Genomic DNA, 16,755 nt, shown 5'->3' on the forward strand with positions numbered 1-16,755 from the left:
GTTAATTATCAACAATTTTTTTATTATTTATTCTGTCAGACCCTGTATTTCTTCAGTGACTTCCATCATCTTTCGTATGAAAACAATAGACGTTTCATCTCAAGTTGTGACTCGTATAATATTGATTTGTCAACTGTAGGGTGAATAATAAAAATAGTGGTTAAAATAACATAAATGATTTCGAAGGATGTTGTTATTACCATTGTTCCATAAGCTTTTATAAGCTTTTCGGATTGAATTGTACGTTATATATGTTTGTTCTATTTCAAACCCAAACTCAACAATACCGCTTTCATTGTTTGCTTCCGCCTAGTCGGCTTAATTTCCTTACATTTCAATAATATAATGGTATTATTAACATCTGATTCCCGACAATTACGGTATGAACTTTGAGTTTAAGACTGTCGTGGATTTGGAATTATTTATCTGTTTACTTTAGATTCTGAACAGAGCTTTCAACAAACAAAACTTTATGTGACTTCAATACAAAACACTTAGGCGAGGTAATACAATATTTTTTATAGACATCTCATAAGGATGAATAATGATATGGACGTCTTGGTTTTACAGAGCTGAGAACCCATTTAAACTTCTTTAACACTGTCTTTTTTATTAATCGTTCACTTTGTGTAATACCACTTAAAAAAAAAAACACTCACACGTGAGTGGATCAAAAAACAAAGTCTTTATTTCTTAAAATAAAAAAAATAAAATGTTTACTTACATTACAGCTCTGTTTTGAACTGCTTGTTCAGCTTTTACTGATAGGCTTTTATTTGAACTGATTTCAGTGCCCCATTTACACTCCTTTCTTTATATTTATCTCTTGAGTTATTATTTTTAAAAAAATGCCACTGACTTCTAAATAAACACAAATGCTCTAGTAGAAGTGATGACGAAATAAACAAGAATTTCCCTTCTGGCTATTGTAAATCATTGCCGATATATTTAGACATAGGTGGGCGATATATTTATTTCAGTGACGAGATATGGTATTGTTTTAGGAATGGGACTGTCATATCGTGTTGCTAGATGGCGAATTCCCACCCCGAATAAGGGATGTTGGATCCCATAAGATTTACAATAGTAACCGAACAATAAGAGGAGTTTTCGTTATCACATTTTGATATTTGATATTTCAAATACACGACTGTAATAATGTTTAACATTTATATTAAGTCGTGTTTTCTGATCCAACTGTCAAAACCATATAAAAAATAAATAGCTGAACAAAATATGTATGTATATACATATATATATCGCTCACTCATTTCAACAACGTCATATATAAAAAAAACTTGATTTTTCAGGAGATCGGTTTTAAAGTTAAATATATTAAAATGTTATCGAAATAAATATCACGCCACTTATTAAACTTTTTACTGTGCAACAGATCTTTTTCGGTAAAATCGGAATGTTTTTCTTCATTTAAAAAATATTTAGCATATTAAAAAACAAAAAAACTGTACCTTTTCTTCAAAATGCAAAAACAACACTTTCTTCCCTGTAGCGGGTAAATATTAAGTTAAAAATATGCCGCTTTTGCTGGGATGTGCATTTTTTGGGCATTCTGAGAACGTGCTTAACTGAAAATTGACGATTTTTGATAAATGACGTTGTAGAAAGGAGTGAGCGATATGTACGTATATTTTACTACTACCATCACGCCATTTTACTTCAAGGTTAGGCAGAGGTTGGAATTGTACACTCTTCTGCCCTGACATACACTCCTAGCTTCCTTTACATTCACACATCTTGTCATACATGCCCTCCAATTACGTAGACTTTTGACACCACCAGATTTTAGGTTCTGATTGATCTAAGTGAGCCAAATCTAATTTCTTAGTTATTCTCTTGTTATCCATTCGCTCCGCATGCCTATGCCACCTTAAAGAACTTTTCTTATTTTTTTCAACCATCCCTAATTCAGCTTTACATTCTTAATTATTTCAAAAATTGATTTTCCACACAATCGTCTAAGGGAACACATTGCAACGGGGTTTACTCTAGAGATAGATGGCTATGATAAATATATAAAAACATAACTATTTGAAGGTTTAAGTTTGTTATTATTTAAGTCAGTATATATCGTATGATAACTTAATTTCAATAACTTCTGGCTTCAAAACAAAAAGCTTGTTTTTCAAAATCAACTTTAAATGAATCAACATCAAATTTAAGTAAATTAAGTTATAAAACTAACTAGCGAAAACTTTGATTCCACGATCGATTCGTATTTCGAAGCGCCATTAATATATTTCCTGAATACACCCTCTTCTCCATAACTTTATACACTTTTTCACCCCTTTATAACATATTTCTTAGAAACATATAAAGGTTTTTGCACGTGTACATGATACTTATGTTATAATCTTTGTGAAAAAAATGTTTATAAAATTACAAAACTTTGAGTGCGTTCAACAAATCTGGATTATATCCAATTAGGAGTTATTTTTTGGATAATTTTTAGACATTTTTCATCGCACTATAGATGTCTCTAAAGAAATTCTAGTGGATTCAAGAAATTTGTTGCAAATTTGACCAATACATTTAGAAGTTCAAAGAATTTGAGTAGTGTGATTTTCGATCATGGGTAGAGTTGGTAAATGTTAAACGTGAGTAAAGTGATCACTTAAATAACCCCATGACGGTCATAAGCCTCGAAAATGCCCAGACTATATTCATCTTCATCTATATTGAGATGTCAAAAAAATTGTATAAATAAAATTAAATATAAAATTGTATTCACCTGCGGTATCGCCAAGCAGAGAGCTAACAGCCAGATCGCCATTATGAACTTGACTGCTCGTGACAATTTGGACATCGTATGTGATAGGAACGGGTGACATATTGCGACGTATCTCTCCACTGTGAAGGCCGTGATGGTCAGAACGGTCGCATTCGCCGAAGTTTCAGCCGCGAACCCCTGGATGACACAAAAAGCCTCCCCAAAGATGTAAGGGTACTTAGACCAGATATAATACATCTCTGGGGGAAGTCCACTCACCAGCAACAACAAATCGGAAACTGCGAGACTGAATAGATAATAGTTGGTCGCAGTGTGCATCGATTTGTTCCTCGATATGACGACGCAAGTGCTCACGTTTCCAATCACCCCAGTGACAAAAATAATTATGTATACTATAGTTATAGGGACGATGATAAAAAGCGGGTCCCTACTTGGACCCCAACCGTTGGTGTAGTTTCCATGAACTTGGACATCGTAGTCTTCGTTCAAATGCTCCTCCGAAGTATTCATCATCTCGAAATAGTCGGCAAAGGATCCACTGGTCTGTGACTCGATCTCGTCTTGACTATCCATGGTCTTTGCGGATCATTTTACAAGGATGCTGTTTCACATACATTTGAACTTTTATATATTAGATAAAATGATCTTAGATTAACAACAATTATACTGTGTGAAAATCGAATGATGCTCATAAATATTTTTTTACTAGATTTGGCACTTTAATTGTTGTAAGATTCATATATAAAATAAAGCACGTTTACGCCTTTTTCATACACATTTTTGAAAACATCCACTATATTTCATTATTTTCATTATCAGAGTGTTCCTTTGTCTACGCAGTCGTTCGTTTATCTTAGTATGCTCTAATTGTATCCTTAATATGCAATTTGCTAAGATGCGATAGCGAATAATATACGAGCATATGACATTGTATAACATTGTTTTAGTTAATTATGGCGTTGAAATTTCGGTCTCGTGAGAAATTACGTAAATATCTTGTCATCCTGGAGCTTGATGTATTGTTTACGTCACTAATTTTGCAGCAACTTCCTTGTGTAGTGTGTCTTGCGGAAATCTGAAATGAAAAATAAAAAAAATAGGAATTTTTATTTTATTTTTTATAAAATTTACATATTTTTAACTGAAATGGTTTGTATACAGGTCTACCAAATAATACAATAAATATTTTTTCGTTTTTATCGGCAGAAACCTAAATGAATTTTAAAAAAATTGAAGAATGCCCAGATATTATTTTTAATCTTTTGTAAGAAAGCAATTGACAACAAGCCATGATTGAAATAATTCCTAAGTGCAAGTACAGCTAATCTATCGAATTAGGTACAAACAATTTTTAAAAAAAATGTGTTTTTATTATTTCTTCTTCTTCTTCTTCTTGTTTTCCCATGTTCGCTCCCTAGGTGGAGCATATGGCCAACACGAGACGTCTCTAAGTCACTCTGTCACGCGCCATCTCCTTGGCTTCCTCCCAGGTCAGTCCGGCGTCTCGAAGTTCCGCTGAGTATAGTCGGTGACTGGTCGTCAGCGGCCTTTCGGGGCGCCGGAATCCTCGGGGTTGGAAGAAGAGACATGAGGGGTTGATGCTCTCAGGTAGCATTCTAAGGACATGTCCCAACCATGTTCACCTTCTCCTCTTCAGGACTTCCAGTATGAGGGGCTGTTGAGTTCTTCTCCTCACATCGTCATTCCTGACAAAGTCATCCCACTTTATATCCAGTATTCGCCTCAGGCACCTTATTTTTATTATTATTTCTTTATTATTTACAAAAATATTTCAATTTCATACTGTTTCTGTGAACCTTAGCAGCTCATTATTAGAAAAATGTATCATATTGTAGTAGAGTGGGTTCGAACCGAGAAACTCTAACTTTCTGAGTCCGCGACACTAACCACGGGACCACAACCCGACACATATTTTAATATTTTTTTCTTATTTAGTTTAAATTTAGAATTTAACAAAATTAATTCTGTAGTACGTACTTATGGAGCCATATAAATGTATATTAAATGATATTTTTCTTGTTTTTATTTTAAATTTTTTATAAATATCTGTGTCAAATATCTTTGTTTTTTTTTATTGTTTAAATATAACTTTATACATTAAAATACTGATTTTAAAATTGAAATAACCTAAAAAAACAATGTTTTAAGAAGTAAAAACTACCCACACAATTCTAATAACCATTCAAAAGGATGCTTACTTTGGGAAACGTATTTTTTGCTTAAGAAAAAACATCTTTCATACGGATCCAAGGGTTACATCTGTCAAAATCAAACGATGGAAGAAAATAAACCCGTGGGCGCTAAAAAAACCTTTAATATATTTTTATTAAGCACCAAATGCCACACTCGAAATAATTTTGACTTAAAAAAAGGCGATATTCATGTAAAATCTCTAAATAAAACTTATTATATGTATTGTGGGTATCGCAAAATACCAGCAAAACTAAAATAAACGAGGAAAATTGTCCTCAAAAAAATCAGAATATAAAACTAAAGAATATGAAAGTGGTCGGCAAACTTGTTAGCTAAAGAGCCAACTATGCAATTCTAGTAAACCTTGATTATTGTAAAAGAAATTCACTGTTTTTTTTACCACTTGAGTTGATTTTATTATAAGGACTAGTTTCGGAAGCTATGCTTCCATCTTCAGGTCTAAATGTGAACATCAACGTTAACAGTTTACATTTACACCTGAAGATGGAAGCATTGCTTCCGAAACTAGTCTAAATAATAAAATAAACTCAAGTTGTATAAAAAACAAGTGTTTTTATTTTAAAATTTCATCATATCGCACCACAAAGTGAATGCCGAAACAATTAATAAAACCTTCATTATAATTTTAGACATTTATGAAATTACTGGTACAGTCAATAAAGCTTGATTTCAAATTTAATAAGGAATTTATGCATTGAAAAAAATCTTTTAAAGTAACGCATCTATTAGAATACTACTTATTGCGAATAATGTCCTTATATCTCCTTTGATCAAGTGAGGTTTGTATGTCGTAATAAGACGTTTTCTCAATAATTCAACAATTTCTATCTTTAAATAATTTTTCATTAAAGTTTTATGGTAAAAACCACTATTTCTCAAAATCTATTCTGACACGCGTTTCAATGCAGGCCGTATTATTTTGAAACATCGTTACAATAGCTTTTAAGAAAAATTTGGTATTTACCAAGAAAAACTTAAATTTATAGATATTTCCACAAGGTGGCTGCTGAATCGATTAATGAAATACAATACTTTTAATAAAGTTCCAAGTTGCAAGTTCTTTGCTTGAAAAAGATTATTCGTATAAATACGTAGAGTCAGTATGTCAAAATAATTTTATTCATTCATAAAAAAATCTTTTGAAAGTAAGATATCCGAACACTAATAATTATAACATAAATGTGGAATTGTAATTGGTTTTATTATTATTAATGTAACTTTTTTCGTTTATATAATGTAATGTATATTATTGTTGTATTCTCCATTGCGCTGTATGGAGTGGATCCATGGACACAGAGGAAAAAGGAAAGACATATGCTGGATGTGTTTGAAATGTGGTGCTGGAGGAGGATGCTGCGCATTCCTTGGACTGCAAGACGCACAAACGTCTCCATTCTCCGCGAACTGTCAGTGACAGAAAGACTCTCCACGACTTGCAGGAAAAGGATTCCGTCCTACTTTGGGCATATCGCCAGAAAGAACGAGAAGAGTCTCGAAAAACTGGTAGTAACAGATACAGTTGAAGGCAAGCGGGCAAGAGGACGGTCTCCAACAAGATGGACAGACCAAATAAAGGAATTAACCGGATCCTCGCTAAACGCTGCCATCAAGTTGGCCCAGAACCGGGAAGAATGGAGAGGACTTGTGCACCAAGTGCCTGACATTCCAGAAGACCACGACGCTCAGCATTGAGCAAGAAGATGAAGAAGAAGAAGATTATTGTTGATGTAACTGTTTTTTTATTATTTATTTTTAATGTAAAGATGTACAATTTCCTAACAAATAATAAAACACTACTTACTGTGAAAAATATCCTTGCATCTCCTTTGAAAGTTTAATTAAATTAGGTTTGTAATCGTACTTCGTTATTTTTACCATGTTCCAAGGTTTTCATCAATAAGATTAGATAAGTTTCTCAGTTCACTTTAGTAAGGTAAATGCTTCTAAAATATTTTTTTACATGAAAACTTAGAGCCAATGAGACTTTTTTCATTTATTTAAAATTTTATGGAATTAACATCGTACAGTAAAATATATAGTATAAATACAAAAAAAAGATCCCACAAAGGCATGGCCAGTGTGTGGGTAAACATTATACTTGTATTTTATTTCATAGTAAAGGGCACTGGCAAGAATACAATACATTTTATAAGAAGTAAAATTATAGTAAAAATTGTTTAAATGTATAAACTACAAATACTTGACTAACAGAAAACAAAAAAAAAGATGAAAAAGAAAAAAGATAGCAAACATTTACGACATAGGTGAAACGTCTAAAAGAAAAAGGAACTTTAATAATTTTTTTTTCAATAACATTTAAATATAATTTCAGCAACATTTAAATTTTGCCATATGCGGCTCCGGAGCCACACTTTACCGACCCATGGTGTGGAATATAATATTTGAAACCCGAGAACATACTCTCTCCTAGTATTAGCAATTCTAAATAGCGTTCGCATCAAGTGCCATATTTTCTCTCTCACCACTGCCCAAAAAAATTGTCACGTCGTAAGTATTACATTTTTCATTTTTAACGTTCACTTGAGCTGATAAAAAGGATAAGTACAAATTCGAAGATAACGAGCCCTATAAATTATTTTTTGTCATCTTAACAAAGATGAAGAAGAATAGAAAGAGTCTTTGCTTTGTAATAGTTTTCCCTATTCCAACAAAGATGGACGTTAAAAACGGCGCTACACAAATCATCCGATAAATTCATAAATAGATATGGTGGAACCTCTTATAACGAGCGCCTCTCATAACGAGTTAGTAAAAAGTGAAAAAGTTGCTCTCTTAACGATAGACGTTTCGGATAATGAGTTACCGAGACAGGACAAGTCCCTTTTTTACGACATTTACTTGTGAACCGGAAATTCCGTGCCATCCAAAACATGTTTTTTTCATAAAATTAATATTTGAAGCACTTTGTGATTTTCCATTTTATAATTAAAATGTAACTTCATGTAAAAATCACTATAAATATTTAATTATAACTTAATTATAATGTCTACCGGTTTCGAAGCTAACCGCTTCTTTATCAAGACTCATTAATATGTTTCCAATCACTCATCATCCCTGATCCCTTTTGACTGTGACAGCCAATCAATACAAAAAAATAAAGCCACTTGAGATCCACCTAAGCTTCGTTCTGTAACCGTCAAAATATTTTGAATATTGTTTAGTAGATAGTGTTTAAGTATTAATCAGCCTTGGTAATGAAGCGGTTTGCTTCGAAACCGGTAGACATCAAAATTAAGTTATAATAATTATAGTGATTTTAAAACAATGTTTAATTTTTTTCGTTAAACGAGTAAGATTCAGGAACGAATTATGCTCGTTATGAGAGGTTCCACTGTAATGTGTACTGTGTGCACTTAATTGCTTTCAACCTCGCAGTACGGAAATATCAAAAGTTCAATAATGTCTTTTTCGGCACTTGCACAGCCAATTTAGGCTCTGAACATGTCAACCACAAGAACCTCAGCTGTTTCTGCAGGATTCCCAGTCAATATCCGTTAGGAAATAGCTCTAATAAATAAAAATGTTTGTCCTCTAGCGTTAGATCACATGACATTTAATTCATTTTCAACCATTCAATGCTTACGTTGCTATAGATATATTGTTTTCTTTGACATCTTAACATAGATGAGAAGAAAATTAATGTCTGGGTATTAACGAAGCTTACGACCGTCATAGGCTGGTTTAAGTGATACTTTTACACATCGCTCATTCGTTTCAACAACGTCACATATACAAAATCGTCAATTTTTAGGTTTGCATGTTTTCGGAATGCTCAGAAAATGTACTATATCCTAGCAAAAGTGGCATATTTTAACTTAATATTTACCCGCTACAGGGCAGAAAGTCTTGTTTTTGCATTTTGAAGAAACGGTTTCGTTTAATTATTTTTTTGAATATACTAAATGTTTTTCAAATGGAGATAAAACTTTCAGGTTTTACCTAAAAAAATCTGTTGCATAGCAAAAAGTTCAATAAGTGGCTTGATATACATTGATACATATGATTGAACAGGAAAAAGAGGTAGAGGAAGATCTGTAGAAATAAGGTAAAGAATAAGAAGTAGAAGAAAAAAACAGGAAGAGTTTTTTCTGATGTGAGCGAAATGAATATTGTACGTTTATTGGAAGGAAAAAAAACTGTCCACGTCGAAATCTCAAATTTCTCGTATACTTTTACAGTAAATACAAATAAATGTCAACAATGAAACTCATTTCGAGGGTGTGTTCGATACAATAACGGCTGAACTTCGAGTGGTAAAACAGCCGCAGGGAATTTCTAAAATCAGACTCATTTATTGCCTTTCCGAAAAAACGTCCACATCGGCGTCTTGTACCATTCATTGAAAACTCGGACCAAGTAATACCGTTCCTAAGTTTTTATTTTTCACTATTGTAAGAAAAACATGACGGATTCGGAATCAAGTTTGAAAAAATCTTAGTCTAAAAATGTCGTTAAAAAAAACTTTTACCACATTTTATTAACTTTATCAAACACAAACATTGTTTCCGACCAAAACATTATCTTCCAAACTAACCATCATGCCACTTCCCCACAGGAGTATGCAGAGAGAATAGAACGCCAATTTGTCATTGCTAAACAATCTTCACTACTTCCATGCATATGGACTCCTGACCTGACGACTTTTAAATTTTGGAAATACTTCATCATGCCAAGTTTTCCTCAGTCTTCCTCTGCTTCTATTAACCGACCAACCACATTCTCTTTATAATTTTCTTACTATCCTTCTCTAACCGATTTGATTCACATTCACAAACCTTTCTTAAATTTAAATATTAATTTAAAATCCTAAATTCATTTTTATTTTGTAAATTAAAAGTATAATTAACTTCGTGGTATAGTATTATAACACTCTCTTTAATATTCATCATTGAAATTTTGTAATACCACTTAAAAATATTACTTTGTCGCTACCGGTTTCGGAATAACCAAATGATCATTGAGTCTAGTCTAGTCTACATTTAAAACTCTCCTTATTATTCATCCTTTACTTTGTGTAAAACCTCTTAAAAGTGGTTTTACACTCTTAAGTAGTATTACATAAAGTAAACTGTATATGATAAGGACAGTGTTACATTACTATACCACAATGTTAACAATGCTTTTGATGTACAAATTATAGTCTTTATTTGATTTGCAGATGGAATGGTTATTTTGAAACAGGGAAGTCAGAAATTAGTGTTTTAAGTGGTATTACAAAAAGTAAACGATGAATGATAAGTAGAGTATTGTTATTGTTATTCATTGCATTTTTAAATTAAGAGTAAAGAATCACTATTTTATAACTAAATCTAAGCTTTCTGCATGTTCCGATTTCCAATAATTATTACATACAAGAAAATAAACTTTAATTAAAATGTATCTTTGTTTTAAAATCACTATAAATATTTAATTATCTAATTGCTTCTTTATCAAGACTAATTGATACTAAAAAAGGTATTTAGTATGAATCAGTCTTGATAAAGAAGCGGTTAACTTCGAAAATGGTAGACATTATAATAAAGTTATAATAAAATATTTATCGTGATTTTAAAACAATGTTAAATCTTAAATATAAAACGGAAAATCACAAAGTTAGTGCTTCAATTATAAATTATAGAAAATAAACTGTTTATAGAAGCTGGTCGTGTCTTTAATCCGTTTGAGCTACATACAACATGTACGATCTATTGTTTAATACAACAAGGCTCAATATTGCAAGAGTGTCATATTCCCAACATGTGCACTTAAAGTGTGATTCCTTTTGCTCCAGAACGTGACGCTAAACCACAACCTAACAAAATACGTGACGAGCTTAGAAAATGGATTTTTGATACGTTTTCACTAGGGCAATCCACCATACTTTCTTAAAGTAATGCATTTTCACAATTTGCTTTAAGTTACTATGGATATGAGGAAAGATCAAGAAGAGTTTTTTAAGGTGGTATGGACATATAGAGCGATTGGATAACAAGAGAATGACTAAGAAAATATATATGGCGAATGTGAGCGGGAGAACAGAATGAGGACGGTCAAAAAAGACACGATCAGATCAATCAGAAACTAAAATCTGGTACTGTCAAAAGTCTATGTAATCGGAGAGTATGTATGACTAGACGTATGGATACGAAGGAAGCGAGGAGTGTGTGTCAGGATAGGAGAGTGTGGCGTTCCATACTCTCTGCTTCTCACTCTCTCTCTCTCTCTGAAACGGCTTGATGGTAGTAGTTATCATCATTTGTTTCCGTTACATATGGATGTATATAGATTGGTTATATGACAAAATGATTATTTATAACCTACCTAACTAACCTAACTACCACGCCGCTTCCCCACAGGGTAAGGCAGAGAAAATAGAACATCAATCTTTTTAAGTCTTTGCAAACAATCTTCACCTCTATCACATGCATGCATCTCCTCATATAAAATAGTGAAAGACATTACTATACCTCAAGGTTAACAATCTTTTTAATTTACAAAACATAAATGAATATCTCAGTTTTAATTTAAATTCAAAATTAAGAAAGGTGTGTTGGGAGTATTACATACAAATAAAGACTAGTATACAATTTTATTTTTTGACATCTCATAAAAGATGAAGAAAAATATGGAAGTCAGGGCATTTACGGGGCTGAGAACCGTCATAGGCTGGTTTAAGTGATCACTTTACACACGCGTAACATTCACCAATTCTTCCCATTATCGACAACCACACTACTCAAATTCTTGAATGTTCTATATACATTAACCAATTTGAAAACCTTGTTCTTGAATCACTAGAACTTTACTAGAGACATCTATTGAAGAAGCCTTTTACTAAGCAGAAACTCTTATAGTAGTATGTGAAGTCCGAATCCTGGATTATAGTCGCATACATGAGAAACGCCAGAAAATATAATTTTCATTTTCATTATTATAGCTTATAATTTGACCAGCTAATATGAAGAATGACTACTATAATTGGAGATAATCCAGATTTGTGAACAAGTATTTGGACATATACAAAATATAAAGGAATATTTCAGTTTTAATTTAAATTCAAAATTAAGAAAGGTGTGTTGGGAGGGTTACATACAAATAAAGACTAGTCTACAAATTTATTTTGTGATTTTTTGTTTCTAAATGAATTTGCGTATCTAAATGACCACCAAAGGAAATTGGATGCGCATGAAAAAGATGACCCAGAGAAAGTAATAAATACTCGTACACGGTAGATACACAGAAGCAAACAACTCTATGAAAACAATAGTGTCGGCAGCAGCACTATGGGGTTGGAACGTGGAGGGTTGCAAATCCCATGTGAACAGAGGTAAATAAAGGGATGTGGACAGGATGAACTATGGGAGACAAAGGATTATAATGTTTATGTATAGTGTAATATACATATACACATATGAAGGTGCTGGATATAAACATAGGATTTTCCGAAATAGGAATAATATAAAAAAAATAAAATTTAAAACGTTTTACCACGCCTGAGCCATAGCAATACGTAAGACACACACACACACACATATATATATATATATATATATATATATATATATATATATATATATATATATATATATATATATATACATATATATATATATATATATATATATATATATATATATATATATATATATATATATATATATATATATATATATATATAAATATATATATATATATATATATATATATATATATATATATATATATATATATATATACATATATATAAATATATATATATATATATTTATATATATATATATATATATATATATATATATATATATATATATATATATATATATATATATATATATATACATATATATATATATATATATATATATATATATATATATATATATATACATATATATATATATATATATATATATATATATATATATATATATATATATATATATATATATATATATATATATATATATATATATATATATATATATATATATATATATATATATATATATATATATATATATATATATATATATATATATATATATATATATATATATATATATATATATATATATATATATATATATATATATATATATATATATATATATATATATATATATATATATATATATATATATATATATGTATATATATATATATATATATAAATATATATATATATTTATATATATATATATATATATATATATATATATATATATATATATATATATATATATATATATATATATATATATATATATATATATATATATATATAAATATGTATAAACATGCATTTTTTTTTAATAATATTTTTATATTTGTTAGTATAAAAAACATTGAGGAATTAAAAAAAAACTTGATTCAAGTTTAGGAAGAAGAAATAACATCAGAAATTTAAGATTCGCTTTACGCTTCGTTAAATAATAGAATTTTACATGTTATGAAAAATAAAGGTGAATTCACTAAGTATTAAATATTTTTAAATGTTATAAATATGTTTAAATGTAAAATACCTTAATTTAAAATAAAGCGATTAGAACCTTATTCTTAAATATGAATAAAAAAATTACATGTCTTTTATTACTAAATCACAAACACTCGACCATAAATGAACCGTTATGGGTCTCTAAGGTTCGGATAATCTGATACCTGGTATATAATGGCAATTTCTAAGTACAATTCATGAGTAAGATCTTTCATTTTAACCTTGAAGTAACGAGTAGTCATCACATATGTTAAACAATACAAAAAAAACTAATTAAATATCAAGAATAATTCATTATGTGTCAATTTTAGTTTTTTTGAGGACTCGTAAATTTTTTTGTCCAGGGGTGTTAAACATAATGTATATCGTTATTACATTCAACAGATGGTATTCATTGCGATAAAAACTGCTTTAAAAATATAAAAATACATACATAAGATGAAGAAGAATATGGAGGTCTGGGCATTTACGGGGCTTACGGCCGTATAAGGCTGGTTTAGGCTACTTTTAGTCAACCTTAAACCAGCCTATGACGGTCGTAAGCCCTGTAAATACTCAGATTTCCATATTTTTCTTCATCTATAATTGTAGATAATCCAGATTTGTGAACAAGTATTTGGACACACTCACTTGGTGTCGGGTTGTAGTCCCGTGGTTAGTGTCGCTGATTCTTAAATCAGAGTTTCTCGGCTCGAGCCCACTCTACCACAATTTGATACCTATTTCTAATAATGAGCCGCTTAGGCTCACAGTAAAAGTATAAAATTGAAATATTTGTGTAAATAATAAAAACACAAAAAAGGTTGGTAGGTATTTAAAGTAAATATTAAGAGACATTTTAACCCATTTGTAATTTTTAGTGGTTAACTCTAGTTTTGTATCTATTCGCATTATGAGTATCGGAGAAGGTAACACGTAACTTAGGGTACATAAATAAATGTAAAAAATACGTGCTACTTCATATTATTAAGTTATCTATTTTAGGAGTTCTTGGCAAACAAGGAATATTCGCGTGCTACCAAAAATCGATTGAAGAAATACCGTAGACTATGTTAGACATTGATGCGGAACGCATCGAAATATGTGTCACAATAGATTTTAAGATAAAGTGGTATTTAAGTAGTGAAATTAACAACATTTTAAATGTGTCCAAATACTTGTTCACAAATCTGGATTATCTCCAATCAGGAGTTATTTTTTACATTTGGAAGTCTGGGCATTTAAATTTCTGCTCACTAAAAAGCTTACTTCATCCCACCATAGATGTCTCTCGCGTTGTCTATTGCATTCAAGAACTGTGTTTCGAGTTGATTCAATATATATAGAATTTCCAAGAATTTAAAGAAAAGAAAAATAAACGCAATCAAATAAGTTCATTCTATGCTTCCCCCATAATTATTTGACGATTTTTGATATGTGACGTTGTTGAAAGGAGTGAGCGATATATAGATGACATTGTTGGAAATGCAACTGTGTTTAAGCTGAAATTCATAAGTGTTATCTCGTTGTTATAAATGGTCTACAGGCGTTGACAATCTGCTGACAGCAAACGGCATACTTCGACAATTTACGACTAGTAGCATAAATGTCAAAGGTATAGATTGTAAGGTGAATAACATTGTGTTTTTACATTCCCTACACTCAGTGGTGGGCATCATCAAGAGTGTTCATCAGAAAACGCAGTTAAAAAACATTTTAATAATAGTAGCTTTAGTTGATGTATAATTTAAAAAAAAAACTTCAAGTGCTGACCTATGAGTTCGAGATATCTGCCTTAGTAAAACGAATCACATATTATTTACAAGTAACACAAAGATCATAGATAAAAGAATGTTAAACTTATCTCTTTTTCGAATAAATAAATTAAAAATTAAAAATTAGTTTTTCTTTCGTCAAATACAAAAGGTCTCTGCAAAATAAAAGCTTTCTAAATCCAATCATAGATGGCAATTGTGAACGTCAGGAGATTTGGTCATATATGTACGACCTCCAAAAATTTGAGTAGTTTGGTTATCAATCACCTAGTGCATGTTGGTCCTCGAATCGAAAAAAAAAGTAATATATTTGTAGTTGTTATAGTGTGAATAGTGCTATGGTAGGAACGTGTAGTATTGTTTGCATGCTGGTGTAGTGATTGTCCTGACGAAGAGACAGGTATCGAAACCAGCAGACTAAAATCCCGTTGAGTGTTAATATTCTAACCCTTTAGTAAAACATTTATGTAACGTATTTAACCTCTAACATTTTATATGTTTTTATTATTATTATTTTTATTATTTTTTTATTATTATTTTTTATTAATATTTTATTTTATTAATATTTTATTAATATTTTATTATTATTTTTATTATTATTTTTATATAAATAATAAAAATGAAAATGGTATTTTCTGGCGTTTCTCATGTGTGTGATTATAATCCGGGATTCGGATCTCACATACTAATATAAGAGTTTCTGCTTAGTAAAAAGCTTCTTTACATCTCACCAATAGATGTCTCTAGTGAAGTTTTAGTGATTCATGAACAAGGTTTCTAAATTGGTTCATATATATAGAACTTCCAAGAATTTGAGTAGTGTGGTTGTCAATAAAGGGTAGAATTGGTGAATGTTACACGTGTGTAAAGTGATCACTTAAACCAGCCTATGACGGTCGTAAGCCCCGTAAATGCCCAGACTTCCATATTCTTCTTCATCTTTGATGAGATGTCAAAAAATAATATCTAACATTTTAGTAAAAAAGCAACATAATAGTATTTATAATATTCCTCTCTTCAAAAGATTTTCTAGTAAACATGTTTACGTCACCTTAAAGCTCCTTATGTGGTAAAATGTGAATGTGTCGTAGTCCTGATTTCACTCGCGGGTAAATAAGATGATTATTTTGTAGTTCAATTTCTATCGACACACAACACAAGGGAACAAAATTCTATTTTAGACACTATTGATTGAAGAGAAGTACGAACTGTACGAGGAGTTTGAAGTCGCTCAGTTTAGTTTTGAATAATACAGTCAACAATTTCGGTAAATTGACTACCCATTATGACTTGAATAACAAGAAAATATTCAAATTTTAAAATATATTAATCAATTTAAAAAAAAAACAATTTTAAATATTTCAATTCTAGTAGGTAAATATTAAAAAAAATATATGCTCTAAATACTTGTATGTTGTTCTTCTTGTTAAAATACGAAAAAAATGTTGAACGATAAATATGAATTTTAATACTTATGATTGATTGGTCGAAATACAATAATTGAATAAAAATTAAAAATGCAT

General features: G+C 30.4%; 1 protein-coding gene across 1 annotated transcript in view; it reads right to left on the reverse strand.

Annotated features, from left to right (window-relative positions):
- LOC148306178 (uncharacterized) overlaps window positions 1–3,067 on the reverse strand; it is a 37,771-nt gene extending 34,704 nt beyond the window's left edge. The window contains exon 1 of the mRNA XM_088265524.1: window positions 2,750–3,067. Within this exon, the coding sequence (XP_088121650.1) occupies window positions 2,750–3,067 (318 nt within the window). The remainder of the gene's footprint in view (window positions 1–2,749) is intronic.
- Between the last annotated feature and the right edge of the window lie 13,688 nt (window positions 3,068–16,755).

The sequence above is a fragment of the Brachycentrus maculatus genome, unplaced genomic scaffold, assembly GCF_059751285.1.
Source record: "Brachycentrus maculatus isolate JH-2025_06_01 unplaced genomic scaffold, ASM5975128v1 h1tg000247l, whole genome shotgun sequence".
NCBI classification, from domain to species: domain Eukaryota; kingdom Metazoa; phylum Arthropoda; class Insecta; order Trichoptera; family Brachycentridae; genus Brachycentrus; species Brachycentrus maculatus.